The sequence below is a fragment of the Bos grunniens genome, chromosome 22, assembly GCF_055505025.1.
Source record: "Bos grunniens cultivar Pamir isolate PY7600 chromosome 22, Bosgru_T2T1.0, whole genome shotgun sequence".
Lineage (NCBI taxonomy): Eukaryota > Metazoa > Chordata > Mammalia > Artiodactyla > Bovidae > Bos > Bos grunniens.
The window spans coordinates 11,176,602-11,189,832 of NC_141186.1; the positions used below are offsets into that span (position 1 = coordinate 11,176,602).

Consider the following 13,231-nt stretch of genomic DNA (forward strand, 5'->3'; position numbering starts at 1 on the left):
AGTCGTGTCTGACTCTTTGAGACCCATGGAGTGCAGCACACCAGGCTTCTCTGTCCACACCAACTCCCAGAGCTTACTCAAACTCATGTCCATTGAGTCAGTGATGCCATCCAAGCATCTCATCCTCTGTCGTCCCCTTCTCCTCCTGTCTTCAATCTTTCCCAGCATCAGGGTCAGCTCTTCGCATCAGGTGGCCAAAGTATTGGAGTTTCAGCTTCAGCATCAGTCCTTCCAATGAACACCCAGGACTGATCTCCTTTAGGATGGACTGGTTGGATCTCCTTGCTGTCCAAGGGATTCTCAGGAGTCTTCTCCAACACCACAGTTCAAAAGCATCAATTCTTTGGCGCTCACCTTTCTTTATGGTCTAACTCTCATATCCATACATGACTACTGGAAAAACCATAGCTTTGACTAGACAGACCTTTGTTGGCAAAGTAAGTACTCTGTATTTTAATATGCTGTCTAGGTTGGTCATAGCTTTTCTTCCAAGGAGCAGTATAATATTTATATATAATGCATATTACAAATAATATATATTAGAAAAAGAAAAATCGTAAGGCTAAAAATCTAAGCGTTCATCTCATGGTACTAGAGAAAAATGTTGCAAATCTAGAGAAAGTAGAAGAAAAGAAAGGTAAAAAACAAATTGATAAAATTTTAAAATTGGAAAGTAAATGCGTTACAGAAATAAAATCATTAACGTTAAAAGTGGGTTCTTTAAAAAAATTAATAAAATTAATGGTTCCTACAAAGACATATCAAGAAATAAAGAGTAAAAACACAAAATACAAGTAGGGTGGGCTCAGGACCCGGCGCCCAGGGCTCGCCGGGGACACTGGGCGCTGGGGCGGGTCTCTGGGCTCCTCCGCGGCCGCGGGAGGTGGTGCCGGGCTCGCGGCCCGCAGGGAGCGCTGCTGCGCCGTTCCGCCGCCGGCCACTCAGGCCGCCCACCCCGCGGGCGCGCCTCTCCGCAGTCCAGCGCCGCCCGGCCCGGGACCCACTCGCTCCGAGCGCGCACACTTCTCGGCTGGACAGAGGACGCCGGCCGCTCCGGGCCGCCCCTGTGCTGTCCTACGGCTCCCGCTCGGCCCACCGCCCCCAGCCCGGCACCGCGTCCCTCCTGAGCCCGAGCGCAGAGTTCCGGCCCCCAGGAGACTCTCGGCCGTCGGCGGACCCCTCGGCCCCTCCGCCGGCGCGCTCGGCGCCCTGCTCGCGGGGCTCAGGGGAGGGCGGCGGCCAGCTGGGGATGGGCGGCTCGGCGGCGCAGAGGGGCGCCGGGGGGCTCCGCGCGCTGCTCCTGGCGTTGGTGGCTGCAGGGACCCCTGCGGGCGCCTACAACCTGGACCCGCAGCGCCCAGTGCGCTTCCAAGGTCCTGCCGGGTCCTTCTTCGGCTACGCGGTGCTGGAGCACTTCCACGACAACACGCGCTGGTGAGTGCCCTCCCGGCCCGGACCCCGACCGCAGCCCGGCCCGGCCCGGCCCGGCCCGGCCCGGTCCCGCTGCAGCCCCGAGGCCGCCGCCGCCTTTCCGGCCTCTCCATGCCGCCGTCCCGAGGGGGCGATTTAAATGTCTCCGTTGCGTGCAGCCCGGCCGCCTAGGAAAAGAAGGGACGAGGGAAGACACGGTCTCCGCTCCCGGACGACCCGGTGGGCTCCCCAGGAGGAGGGGGCCGGGCGCCTCTCCGGGTGGGAGAACCGCCGGGATTGCCCCTCGGCCTCCCAGGCAGTCTCGGCTTAACTCAGGGGCGCGAAGTAACTTGGTTCCTCTGCCTCCACGGGGCTCGGGAGGCCGGGCCAGCACCTCGAACGTCCCTCTCCGGGGTGACCGGCAGACTTCTCAGTTTCGAGAACTCTTGGTGACACCCCCCGCCCCCCCAACTCTCCCGGTTTAGGCGTCTCCTGCCGGCTTTGCAGCTGGAAGCGGTGTAACCGCGAAATGCGAGGGGGAGTGGGCTCGGTGTTCCTGGGGGAGATGCCAACTGAGTGGTCCTCAGGCTCATCAGGCCCTCTGGGGAAGCGAGCCGAGAGGGTCGGGAAGGCAGGGAAGGGGGACAATCCAGGACACTCAGTGACAAGGCCGGTAGGGCTGGCTAGTGAGTGATTTCTGGGGCGGCCTGGGTCTCACCACACATGGAGGCGGCTGCCCTGGAGACAAGCACTGTATAGAGGTCGAGGAGGACAGCTGCCCCCTGAAAGTCCCCCTGAGAGCTCTCCTCATTAGGCACCATCTGCAAAGGGGCACAGAGCTTGAGTGGCCAACCCCAGAGGAGAAGCACCAGGGAGGTTGGTCTCTCCTTGGCCCTTTCCTCCCGCCTAAGGGCAAATGAAACAACCCCAGGAGGGGTCAGGCACTCCTCAAAGAGTTAGAGGGTGGATAGTTCCCCAGTGGGGCCTAGGCGGCAGCTAGTCCTGGACTGGTTTTATTGTGAGCATCCTTAGGGATTGCAGGCTGGAAGGGCAAAGACCTCCTCTGTGCTCAGCTTGCAGTTCCGCCTGGAATTGGACAGAGACTGATGGAACTGGGAGGGTTGGTAGATTCGTCTTGAGCATTCCTGGAAAATCGGGAACTTTGTGACCTGCCAGCCCTTTAACAATCATGACGTTTAGGAGAGCTGCCTCCAGGAGAACCAGCTTTGAAGGTCTTTGTGTAGCTCCTGCCCAGTTCCCTGTCTCCCTCCCTACTGTTTACCCCAGTTCCTGAGTTAAAGGCCAACTGTCATTTCCTGCAATTGCCAAATCCCCCCTTGACAGCAAAGCAGGCTGACACCTTTTCTGTGTCATCCCGTGTACTCAGTGTGCCCTGTGGACTTTGAATTTGGTAGAGAAGGTGGCCTGGGCAGGAGCAGGTAGAGAACACATCCCAGGATCCGAGGCTAGGCTCCGGGACCGTGTGACCTTGGCACAAAGCATGTGGGGAGGGCTGTCAAAAATAGGACTAGTCGGGGCAGGGGGCTGCTGAGGAGGGGCAGGCGGGGAAGCTGAAGCATCACTGATGCGGGAGGACCTTTACCGTACAGAGAGCTGCCAGGACCTACCTCCTGGACTTGGACGGGCCGCAGGTGGAAGCTGCCCTAGCTCAGAGCAAGTAGGGGGAGTCAAGACCTGGAAAAAGAGTTCAGTCTGCTTTTTTTGTTTTTAAAGTCTTTTGGCCAAGCCGCACTGCATGTAGGATCTTTAGGTCCCCAACCAGAGATCAAACCTGGGCCCCCTGCAGTGGAAGCACAGTCTTAACTATTGGACCACCAGGGATGTTCCCAGTCTGCTTTGTTTTAAAAAAGGGGATGAGGAAAGCCTGTGTGATGTGAATAAATTTGGCAAGTGCAGGGAAAGACCCAGGGTATGTGGCAGAGAGGGGTTGAGGATGGAGGGTCATGCTGGTTAGTGGCCGTGGTGTCACGGGAGATGTGGGGCAGATATTTCAGGGATTCAGAGGAGCCCCTCATCACAGCCAGGCTGCTGGTCTCAAAAGCTTTCTCTCTGCTTCTTATACTGAGTGGGCTGCTCTTTTTTTTCTTATTCTTTTTTTATATTATTATTGAGATATAATTCACACATAACATTAATTCCAGGTGTACAGCATAATGACTTGATATACATATATATTTTGAAATGGTCACCACAATAAGTTCATCCTAACATCGGTCATCAGACACAGTTACAATTTGGTGTGCCATGAGAACTTTGAAGACTTTACTACTCTCTTAGCAACTTTTAAATATGCAATACAATATTGTTAACTATAGTCACCGTGCTGCATATTACATCTCCATGACTTATTTTTATTAAATTCTCTTGGAGTATAGTTGCTTTACAGTGTCATGGTAGTTTCCACTGTACAAGGTGAATCAGTGATACATGTATGTATATCCCCTCTTGCTTGGATTTCCTTTCCCTTTCTATCACCACAGAGTATTATGTAGGGTTCCCTATGCTCTACAGTAGGTTCTCATTAATTTCCTATTTTACACATAGTAGAATCCCAATCTCCCAACAGCCTGCTCTTTTTATCTGACTTCTTGTCCCTATAAATTTTCAAGTACCAACTAATCCCTCCTGTGATCTATTTAAAGCAGCTTTTCCTTTGCCTCTCCCCTACTCCACACTGCCTTGATTTTGTATTAGTTCTTGCTTATCTCCTTGACTTGTATCCTTCTGCTGTTTCTTCCAAGCATCTTGGGCTTTTGTCATAGCTTAGTCAGTAAAGAATCTGCCTGCAATGCAGGAGACCCAGGTTTGATTCCTGCATCAGGAAGATCCTCTGGAGAAGGGAATGGCAACCCACTCCAGTATTCTTGCCTGGAGAATCCCATGGACAGAGGGGCCTGGCAGGCTACAGTCCATGGGCTCAGACATGACTGAGCGACTCAACCAGCGCCAAGCATCTTGTCTCCCTTCTCTCGCTTCTCGGTCTTAGACCTTGAACATTATTCTCTGCTGACTGGGTTGCCCAGTCTTGGTATACCATGGCCTTTGAAGGAAGAGACTTCCAGCATCTCCTATTTTCTTCTTTCTTTTCCTTCTATCTTTAGAGGCTAGACTTACTGTGATAATCACGAAACTTCCTCCAAAGGCCTCCCACTTGCATAGGCCTCTACCCAGGCCCTGTGCTTAATTCTGTACTCATAATTTTGTATTCATTTTCTTAAGGGTAGTTGTCCTGTATTTGTAGGATTCAGGCCCTGTGGAATCTGGAACTGCTACTCGGTCTCTACCTTAACTTTCAGCTCTGGGGTTTATTGATTGACTTAGTGACTGATGGTTGGGCTCTACCTACCAGGCAGTTCTTGGGTCCTGGATCTTTTAGCTTTGCTTGAGGGACAGGCAAGTTGTTTCCAATGATTCACGATTATAAACAGCAGCAGGGTAAACATCCTTCTAACAAAAGCCTTGCGGACATCCTTAATTATTTCCTTTGCATAAGTTCCTGGGCTTAGAATCACTCTGTCAGAGAGGGAGGGAGGCTTTCAGGCATTTTCTCTGAGTTTCCATAGTGCCAATGAAGCTGAAATGTGAACTTTAGGGGGATGTATTAATTGTGGAGTAATGTACCAAAGGGCTGCTCCAGTCCAATGGGGGAGCAGAGCCACCTACATGAAGGAGACTTCAAAAAGATGACAGAGTCGGGTTGGGTGTAAGTGGTAGACTTGACGAGGAAAAGTCATGTATTGAAACTCTGAATGGAACAGAAGGCGGTGTTCACTAAACCTCATGTCTTTCGTCTTTCTTCTTGAGCAGAGATTATTCTGTAGCTTCTTCATTCAGTCTTTCATGGTTTAATAGTTTTGCCTCATGCTAATTAAACACCTTTTACAGGTGGGAGGATTTGTCTTGTGTAAGGTAAGGAGGGAGGGGAGTGCTGCGTGGCGGGGAGAGTGGGGGCTCTGCAGGGGTCAGAGAGGAGGGGTCCCCGGACCGAGGGCCCCCCAGGCACACATCACAGAGCACCCGCATGTGCTCTGTCAGCAGAACTAGTTATGGGGACTAGTCTGTGTCTTCTCGAACCCCATAACTGAGCATTCCAAGCATTTCGTTTTTAAACCAGAATTGTCACTGACCTGAGGTCCTAGCTCTCCGTGTGTGGGGTGGTGGTGGGGGGCTTGCCTTCTGAGCCGCGGACCCTCATCCTGCACTTGCAGTCATGCTGCGTTGAGAACGGAGCACGACCCCACCTCTCTCCGAGGGTGTGGCTTGAGTGGCCTCTGCCGCATGCTCTGGGCAGTGAGCGTTGTCCCCCTGGCCAGATGGACCGCAGTACCCCAGGGAGTGTGATAGACGTCGCTGGTATCGGTTTGGATGCAAACAGCAAGGGACTCGGTTTCTGTTTTTTCCCAGTGATCCCTGTCTGCCTGCCCTGAGCTAGCGTCCTCTCCCAAACCTGCCACCCCCAGCTCTTCTTGCCCCATTTGAACAACAAGCAAGAGGTACCAGGGAACACGGACAGAGCAGATTTCTGTCCCCTTCCTGTAGACATGGACAGTCCCTCAGCTGCAGGGCAGACAACTGTGACACCCTGTGAGATAAATACATGCAGCCCGGCAGGCGTCCAGGCCCCGGAACGGGGTTCTTTCACACCCTCCCCTCCCCTCCTTCCTCTGGGCCCCAGACGCCCCGGAGTCTGAGGCGGTTGGGTGCCCTGGCTTCCTTTCTGGAGACGTGCTTCCTGCCCCATCTCCCGGGACACATCAAGACGGCTGTGCTCCGGCCCAGAGCAAGTGCTCGGAAATGGAAGAGGCGCCGGCATTCGCTTTGTTAAGGTTGTCTGAGCATCACTCAGTGAGGAACAGGAGGCGATTCAGAGCCGAGGGGAACATGGCATCCTCTCATTTGCATGAAGCTTGAGAATTAAGAGAACAAGCTAGCTGGTTCTGCACTGCCAGTGCAGTGGCCACGAGCCAGCTGTATTGCCATTTGAATTAATTACTACCAGGGATTTCCCAGGTGGTCCAGTGGTTAAGACTGTGCTTTCACTGCTGAGGGCATGGGTTTGATCCCTGGTTGGGGAGCTAAGATCCTGCATCCCATACCGTGTAGCCAAAAAAAAAAAAAAATTGCAGCCAAATAAAATGAAGAATTCAGACCTGCAGTCACACCACCACATTTCAACTTGTCAGTAGCCACAGGTGCCTTATGGGTGCTGTTTTCAACAGCACACAGAACATTTTCACCATTGTGGAGAGTTCCAGTGCTTGTTTGAAGCAATGACTTGTGTCTTTTTTTTTTTTAAGTTACTATTGAATTTGTTACAATATCACTTCTGTATTATGTTTTGATTTTTTGGCCATGAGGCATGTGGTATCTTAGTTCCCTGATCAGGGATCAAACTGGCACCCCCTGCATTGGAAGGTGAAGTCTTAACCACCAGACTGCCAGGGAAGTCCCTGACTTGTGTCTTAAACAGCTCAATAGAGATCCAAAGGCAATGTAACCAAGAAAAAAAAGTCAGCCTCTGCATATCTGAGTATTAAAACTGAAATGAGGGAGCTTAAATTTAATTAAAACTTAATAGCTGTCAGCCTCTTTTCATCCATCAAACATTGGAGTGCCTGCTCTATGCTGAGGGCTAGCGATTCAAGAATGAAAAATGCACTCAGCCTGATGGATGAGAAGACTGTGGGCTTCTCCCCTTGTACGTCAGGCAGAAATAAGATGTGGGCTCCGATGTGGGAGGGCAGGTCCTCAGGCAGGCAGGGGGAGTTCTGATAGGCAGAAAAGAGCCCCATGAAAATAGAACCTTTGGAAGGGGGATGCTGGGACCATGGGCCCTGTTCCCCACCCCGACCTGGCTTTGTGCAGAGGCACCCAGAGATGCTGGTGGCAGCCAGGCTGTCTCATAACCCCTGTGGCGAGGTCTTTGCCCAGCTCTCAGGCTGGGCTGTAACCCCACTTCCCCATCTGGGTTTTCTGGAAGTAGCTTTTTCAGATCTTGTTCCAGGTTCTTACTAGCCCTGCAGTGCCTGCTTTTTGAAAGTGCTCAAGAAGAGATGACACGCGTATGAGGCCCCAGTTCTAAGGGGCCCTGGACAGCATCCCTTGAGGGTTTCCGTGACATTTCCCTGAAGATCTCAAGAAACTGGCAAGGGTGCTGTTTCCTGAGCTAGTGCTGAACACTGGCCGGGGCAGAGGCAGCTGTCACACTCCGGAGAGAACCTTCCAAGGCAAGAAGACAGACTCTCTCCAGCCAGTCTCTAACAGCCCAGAGTGTGAGAGTGTGAAGGGCCGGGCCCCGGCCAGCTCTGAGTCCCCAGCGAGCTGCTGCTGGTCAGGAAACAGTCTCCTTCTGATAACTCCCATTGTGATCTGTCTGCGGAGGATGCTGTTGTCACATTTATTAAAAGCAGCCATGGTGTTCTCAGAAACCACTTGCTTTCAAGGGTTTAACTTGAAACTTTAAGAAATGTAACTTTAAGAAATCAAAACAAATGACCCCATCAGATAGGACTTGCTGGGCATCTGCAAGAGGTCCAATCTTTCACAAGTGTGATAGTCTCTAGGGGAATCTTCAGGACCACATGGTGACTGGTGTCTAGTTTGCCAGATGGAGAAGTAAGGCTCACGGAGTTACATGCCTTGACCAGGGTCCATTCCAGCCTTGGCTAATCAGTGTGCACTGGGGCCCTCGGTCAGTCTGGGTCCTCTGGGAAGCAGATGCTAAGACAGAGATAGGAGTTGAAAAGAATTATGGGTACGGGGAGTAAGGCGGATGAAAGAACAGGGGAGATGAAACAGAATTGGGCAGGGAAAGCCTCAGACGGTGATGCGGGCCTGATAAAAGTCTCAGTCAACTTAGGGGGAAGCTGCTGTATAGAATAGGGAACTCAGCCTGGTGCTCCGTGATGACCTAGATGGGTGCGATGAGGGGGTGGGAGGGAGAGTCAAGAGGAATAAGATATAAGTATACTTAACAGCTGATTCACATTGCTGTACAGCAGAAACTAACACAACATTGTAAAGTAACTGTCCTCCAATTTAAAAAATATCCTATGATAAGCCATAGTGGAAAAGAATATTTAAAAAAAGAATGTGTATATATATATATAATATATATATATACACACAACTGAATCACTTTGCTCTATAGTAGGAATTAACAATGTTGTAATTCAACTATACTTCAATAAACATCAGTAAGAAGAAGTCTTAGCTAACTCAACAGGGGCATCCCCAATCCCCAGCACCCCATATGATCATAGTCAGCCCCCGTGGTTGCCTGGGGAAGGCCTGGCCTCAGCTTGATTGCCTGAAAGGGGCGGCAGCTGGCGGCTGTCAGCTCACTGTCCCCTTGCAGCCCGATGGACGAGGTGCTGGGCTCAGTGGTAGACACGGAGCCCGTCATGTGTGAAGGGTCGTGTGAGGTGTGTCCCTCGGCCTGTGGCGTGGCAGGGATAATCTGTGCTCCTGCTCATCCTGCTGTATCAGCCCAGGCAGTGCTGGGATTCTGGGCTGTTAGGATAAGCCCCGAAGCAGACTTGCAGGGTGACTCTTCCTGACCTCGGGGAAATCACAGGCGAGGGGCGGAGGAGGAAGAGAGCTCCCACCTTATCCTGAGCCTCTGACCAGAGCTGCAACCCTGGTATCTTGTGACCCACAAAGCCTTAAGCTGTGTGGATCTGGAGGGACAGAGTAGTTGAACTGAGGCCGAAGCAGAGAAAAGTGTTTGATCATCACCTTTTTTTTTTTTTTTTTTTGCTAGAGGGAGCCTTAGGAAGTGAAAGCGAATCCAAGATTGGTGAGAATCCAGTCTTTGAAACCACAGGGTCACTTGGTCCCCAGTTTCTGCTTTTCTGGGACTCTTGTTACGAGTTTAAATTTGTAGCAGCGGCAGCCACAGCACTGCTGATTGCTTAGCCCATGTTGAGTACCGTTCTACCTGCTTCATGTGTATTGACTCAACATTCCCTACAATTGCTTCAGCTAGTCGTCATTGTAGCCTCATTCACAAGGGGGAAACTGAGGCATGGAGGGACAGAGTAGTTGAACTGAGGCCTGCACCTTTGCCTCTCAAGAAGAGTTTAGGGCCTCAAGGCACCCAGACATCTGTGTTGTGAGACTCTGTCCTGCTTTCCTGAGAAGGTTCTGGAAGCTTACCAATGACACCCTTTGCAGATGTTTATTCAGGACCCACTGGCTACCTGTGTGGAGATACTGGGGTTTTGCTTTCCAGAGATGCTCAGTCCCTCAGGAAAGAGGGACCAGTCATCCTGCCAGGGATGTTTGTAGGGTCTTCGCTCACCCTAGGTCACAGTTAGGACAGATATGTCCTAGGAAATATGGAACGTTCTGGAATTCCCTGTATCCATCCTAACCTCTCTGGGTTTCCCTCCCTCCATCTGCTCCCTTGAGTGCTCCTGGCTCCCACGGCTTACTGAAAAAGTTTCCTTTGGAGAGTAGATGGGGAAGGATGCCACCTCTGCTGGTGTTCAGGATTCACTCCTGGATTTGTAATATTGTTAAAGAAACCCACTCAGCCTCAGAATTTCTGTATAAATGGCCAGAAGTATGAGAGCAAAGATGATTTAGGTCTGCCCCCCGCCCCCTGCAAAGCTCAGCGTCAAAAAGGCATGGGATGAATTTCTTCCATCTCAGTTCATCTGTTGGTATGTTGAACCTCTCCCAGCCCTTCTGGACTGTCTAGCCTGGAAATGCTGCAACACGCACACACCCCAGAGCAAAGTTGGCTGTGTGCAGGCCCCTCCAAGGGCAGCAGTATGCAGGGTCCTGGCACCACCTCTCCACCAGCTCGGGTCCTGAAGTGGATGTTCTACACTCAGGGGAGTGGGGTCCTTCCTGACTCTGCCTTCCTTAGGGCCCCTGGTTCCCTGCTGCTGCTGCTAAGTCACTTCAGTCATGTCCGACTCTGTGCGACCCTATAGACGGCAGCCCACCAGGCTCCCCCGTCCCTGGGATTCTCCAGGCAAGAACACTGGAGTGGGTTGCCACCTGGTTCCCTAGCAACAACCAAATCTGTGGTCTGAGCCATAGCAGGTGCGCTGCCGAGATGTACAGTGGCCCTGCCAGCCTGCCTTCGCCCCCATTTAGAAGCTGTGTGTTCTTAGCAAGTTGCTTTAGGTGTTTGAGCCTCAGTCTCTCCTCTGTGAAAGAGGAACAAAGAGAGTTTGTACTGCATGACATTGTGGGGGGAATTAAATGAGATTATGTCTGCAAAGCCTGAAACATAACGTGTACCACGTAGTAGAACCTGGATAAATCTGAGTAGCTGTTTCTTCCTGTTTCTTTGAGCCAGCATTCCAAGCTAATGATCTTCATCCTGACTTCATATGCTAAAATTTTGCTTTCAGAGCATTTGTTGATTCATTCATTTATCAAAATTTGAGCATCAGCACTCCATACAGAAATGAATGAGACGCTCTTTATTATGTGTCGTCTGTAAAATTTTGGTCATGCCCAGCATCAGTCTGCATTTTTGTTTATTTATTCATATGTCTGTTTCCAAAGATCTGAGTTGGCTATTTTCATAGGAGACTTGTGGGACTGTAAAGCCTGAAGTTTTTAAAAATCTTTTTAAAATCCAAGTATAATTGGTTTACAATATTATGTGTTTCAAGTGTACAACATAGTGATTCAATATTTTTATAGATTATACTTCTTATAAAGTAATTATAAAATATTGACTACATTCCCTGTGCTGTTCAATGTATGCTTGTAGCTTATTTATGTACAGTAATTTGTACCTCTTTAGGGCTTCCTTGGTAGCTCAGGCAGTAAAGAATCTGCCTGCAATGCAGAGACCTGGGTTCAATCCCTAGGTCAGGAAAATCCCGTGGAAACTGGAATGGCAACCCACTCCAGTATTCTTGCTTGGAGAATTCTGTGGACAGAGGAGCCTGGTGGGCTACAGTCCATGGGGTCGCAAGAGTCAGACACGATCGAGTGACTAACACACGCACAATTTCCTACCACTGTCTTGCTCCTCCCTGCTTCCCTCTCCCCTTTGGCGAGCACTAGTTCCCTGTATCTGAGTCTGTTTCTGTTTTGTTATGTTCATTTTTTTGTTTTATGGTTTAGGTTCCACACATGAGTGATTGCATATAGTATGTGTCTTTCTCTGACTTATTTCACCAAGCATAACACCGTCCAAGTCCACCCATGTTCTTGAAATTTTGCCATTTGCTTGCTTTCTTGTGGCTGAGTAATATCACATTGTATATATACCACATCTTTATCCATTCATCTGTCGCTGGACACTTAGGTTGCTTCCAAGTCTTGGCTATTGTAAATAATACTGCTGTGAATATTGGGATGCATGTATCTTTTCAAATTAGTGTTTTTGTTTTCTACGAATGGAATTGTGGATCGTATGGGGATTCTATTTTCAGGTTTTTAAGGAACCTCCATGGTGGCTGCCCCAGTTTCCATACCCACCAACAGTGTGGGAGGGTTCCCTTTTCTCTACATTTGTTATCTGCAGTCTTTTTTGATGATGGCCATTCTGACAAGGGTGCGATAAAACCTGTCATTTCGCATGGCTCTTCCTTCTCTCAGAGAGCAGATTGGAAGCCATTCCTATTCTGGGGAGCCCTGTCCTTCATGCCAGCATCCAGATAAGTCTGGGAGCTAAATCCACACTTCCAAGGAGCTGGTGAGGATCTTAGCCAAAAAAAAAAAAAAGTAAATGTAAAAGTATTGACCTGTTTTTCTTAGAGAAGAAAAATTTTTTCAAGAAACCAATAGGAAGACCTCAAGACCCAGGTTTCCGGAGTTCTGCAACGTGCTCTGGCTCTCAGATTTTAATGTCTACCTAATGCTCTCAGGTGGGGAAGGAAAACCTCAGCTCTTTGCCATGTTTCCGTCTCTGGGTGTATCTACCAGGGCCTGAGCCCCTGGCCGGGGCAGCAGCCTCTGAGGACCCTTTATTCCCATCCAGGGCGGCCAAGGGGGTTTAATTCCTCTCCGAGGCGGGCCCTTCCCTGTGACTCTGTTCTTTCCCCGTTGGTCGTGGAATTCCACCAGTTTCCTTCTCAGGGAGTGCAGGATTTGGCATGGTCAGGTAACTTTCCTGGCTCCGGCTCATCCAGTCCTGGCTGTGTTTTGCCTAGGAATGGACGTGGAGTGATTCCTGGGGTTTCCCTGAGGTGCGGTGGACATGCAGCGATTGAATTCCACTCCTGTAACTAAAACATGGGTCCCCGGGGAAGTTTTGGTTTGGGGATCAAATGCCTGAAAGCAGACCTAATGGGTTTAAGGTTTTTAATCCCCACTTGCTGTCCTTGATCTGGCTGTAGTTTCGGCCTCCGAATCACTGCTGCGGTATTTGTGGGAGAGAGGAAACCTTGGGGACAGTGTCCGTTCCAAGCCTTCCTGAGGAGGCAGCTGTGGTTCAACCCTTTCCTACTACCTGTGTCCCTGGGGAACTGACCCGTGGTTTGCTCTCAGAGGGTGAGGGGTAGGTTCAGAGCTGGATGGGTGGCTGGATGGGAGCCCTGGTGACCAGCTTCCCCTGACACGGGTCAACCAAGGAAGTGGCTGTGTTGGAAAAATGGAGTGCACTTAACCTGCCACATAGGAGGGAGTTCACAGGGACTGGAAAGAGCACGCCCTTGGACGTGGGCCCCTGGGTTCAGACCCCAGCCCTGCCACTTACGAGCAGTGTGCCCATCGTCTCAGTAAAAACACGAAACGCTGCCTGGCAGGATTGCCTCGGACAGGAAATCAGACAATCCATGAGCATGGCTGGGGCCGGCAGATGAACAGATGGGCCCACATTTCCAGA

General features: G+C 50.6%; 1 protein-coding gene across 1 annotated transcript in view; it reads left to right on the forward strand.

Moving 5' to 3' along the window:
- The first annotated feature begins 355 nt into the window (after positions 1-355).
- ITGA9 (integrin subunit alpha 9) overlaps positions 356-13,231 on the forward strand; it is a 364,736-nt gene continuing 351,860 nt past the window's right edge. The window contains exon 1 of the mRNA XM_086365876.1: positions 356-1,434. Within this exon, the coding sequence (XP_086222002.1) occupies positions 1,250-1,434 (185 nt within the window). The 5' untranslated portion in view covers positions 356-1,249. The remainder of the gene's footprint in view (positions 1,435-13,231) is intronic.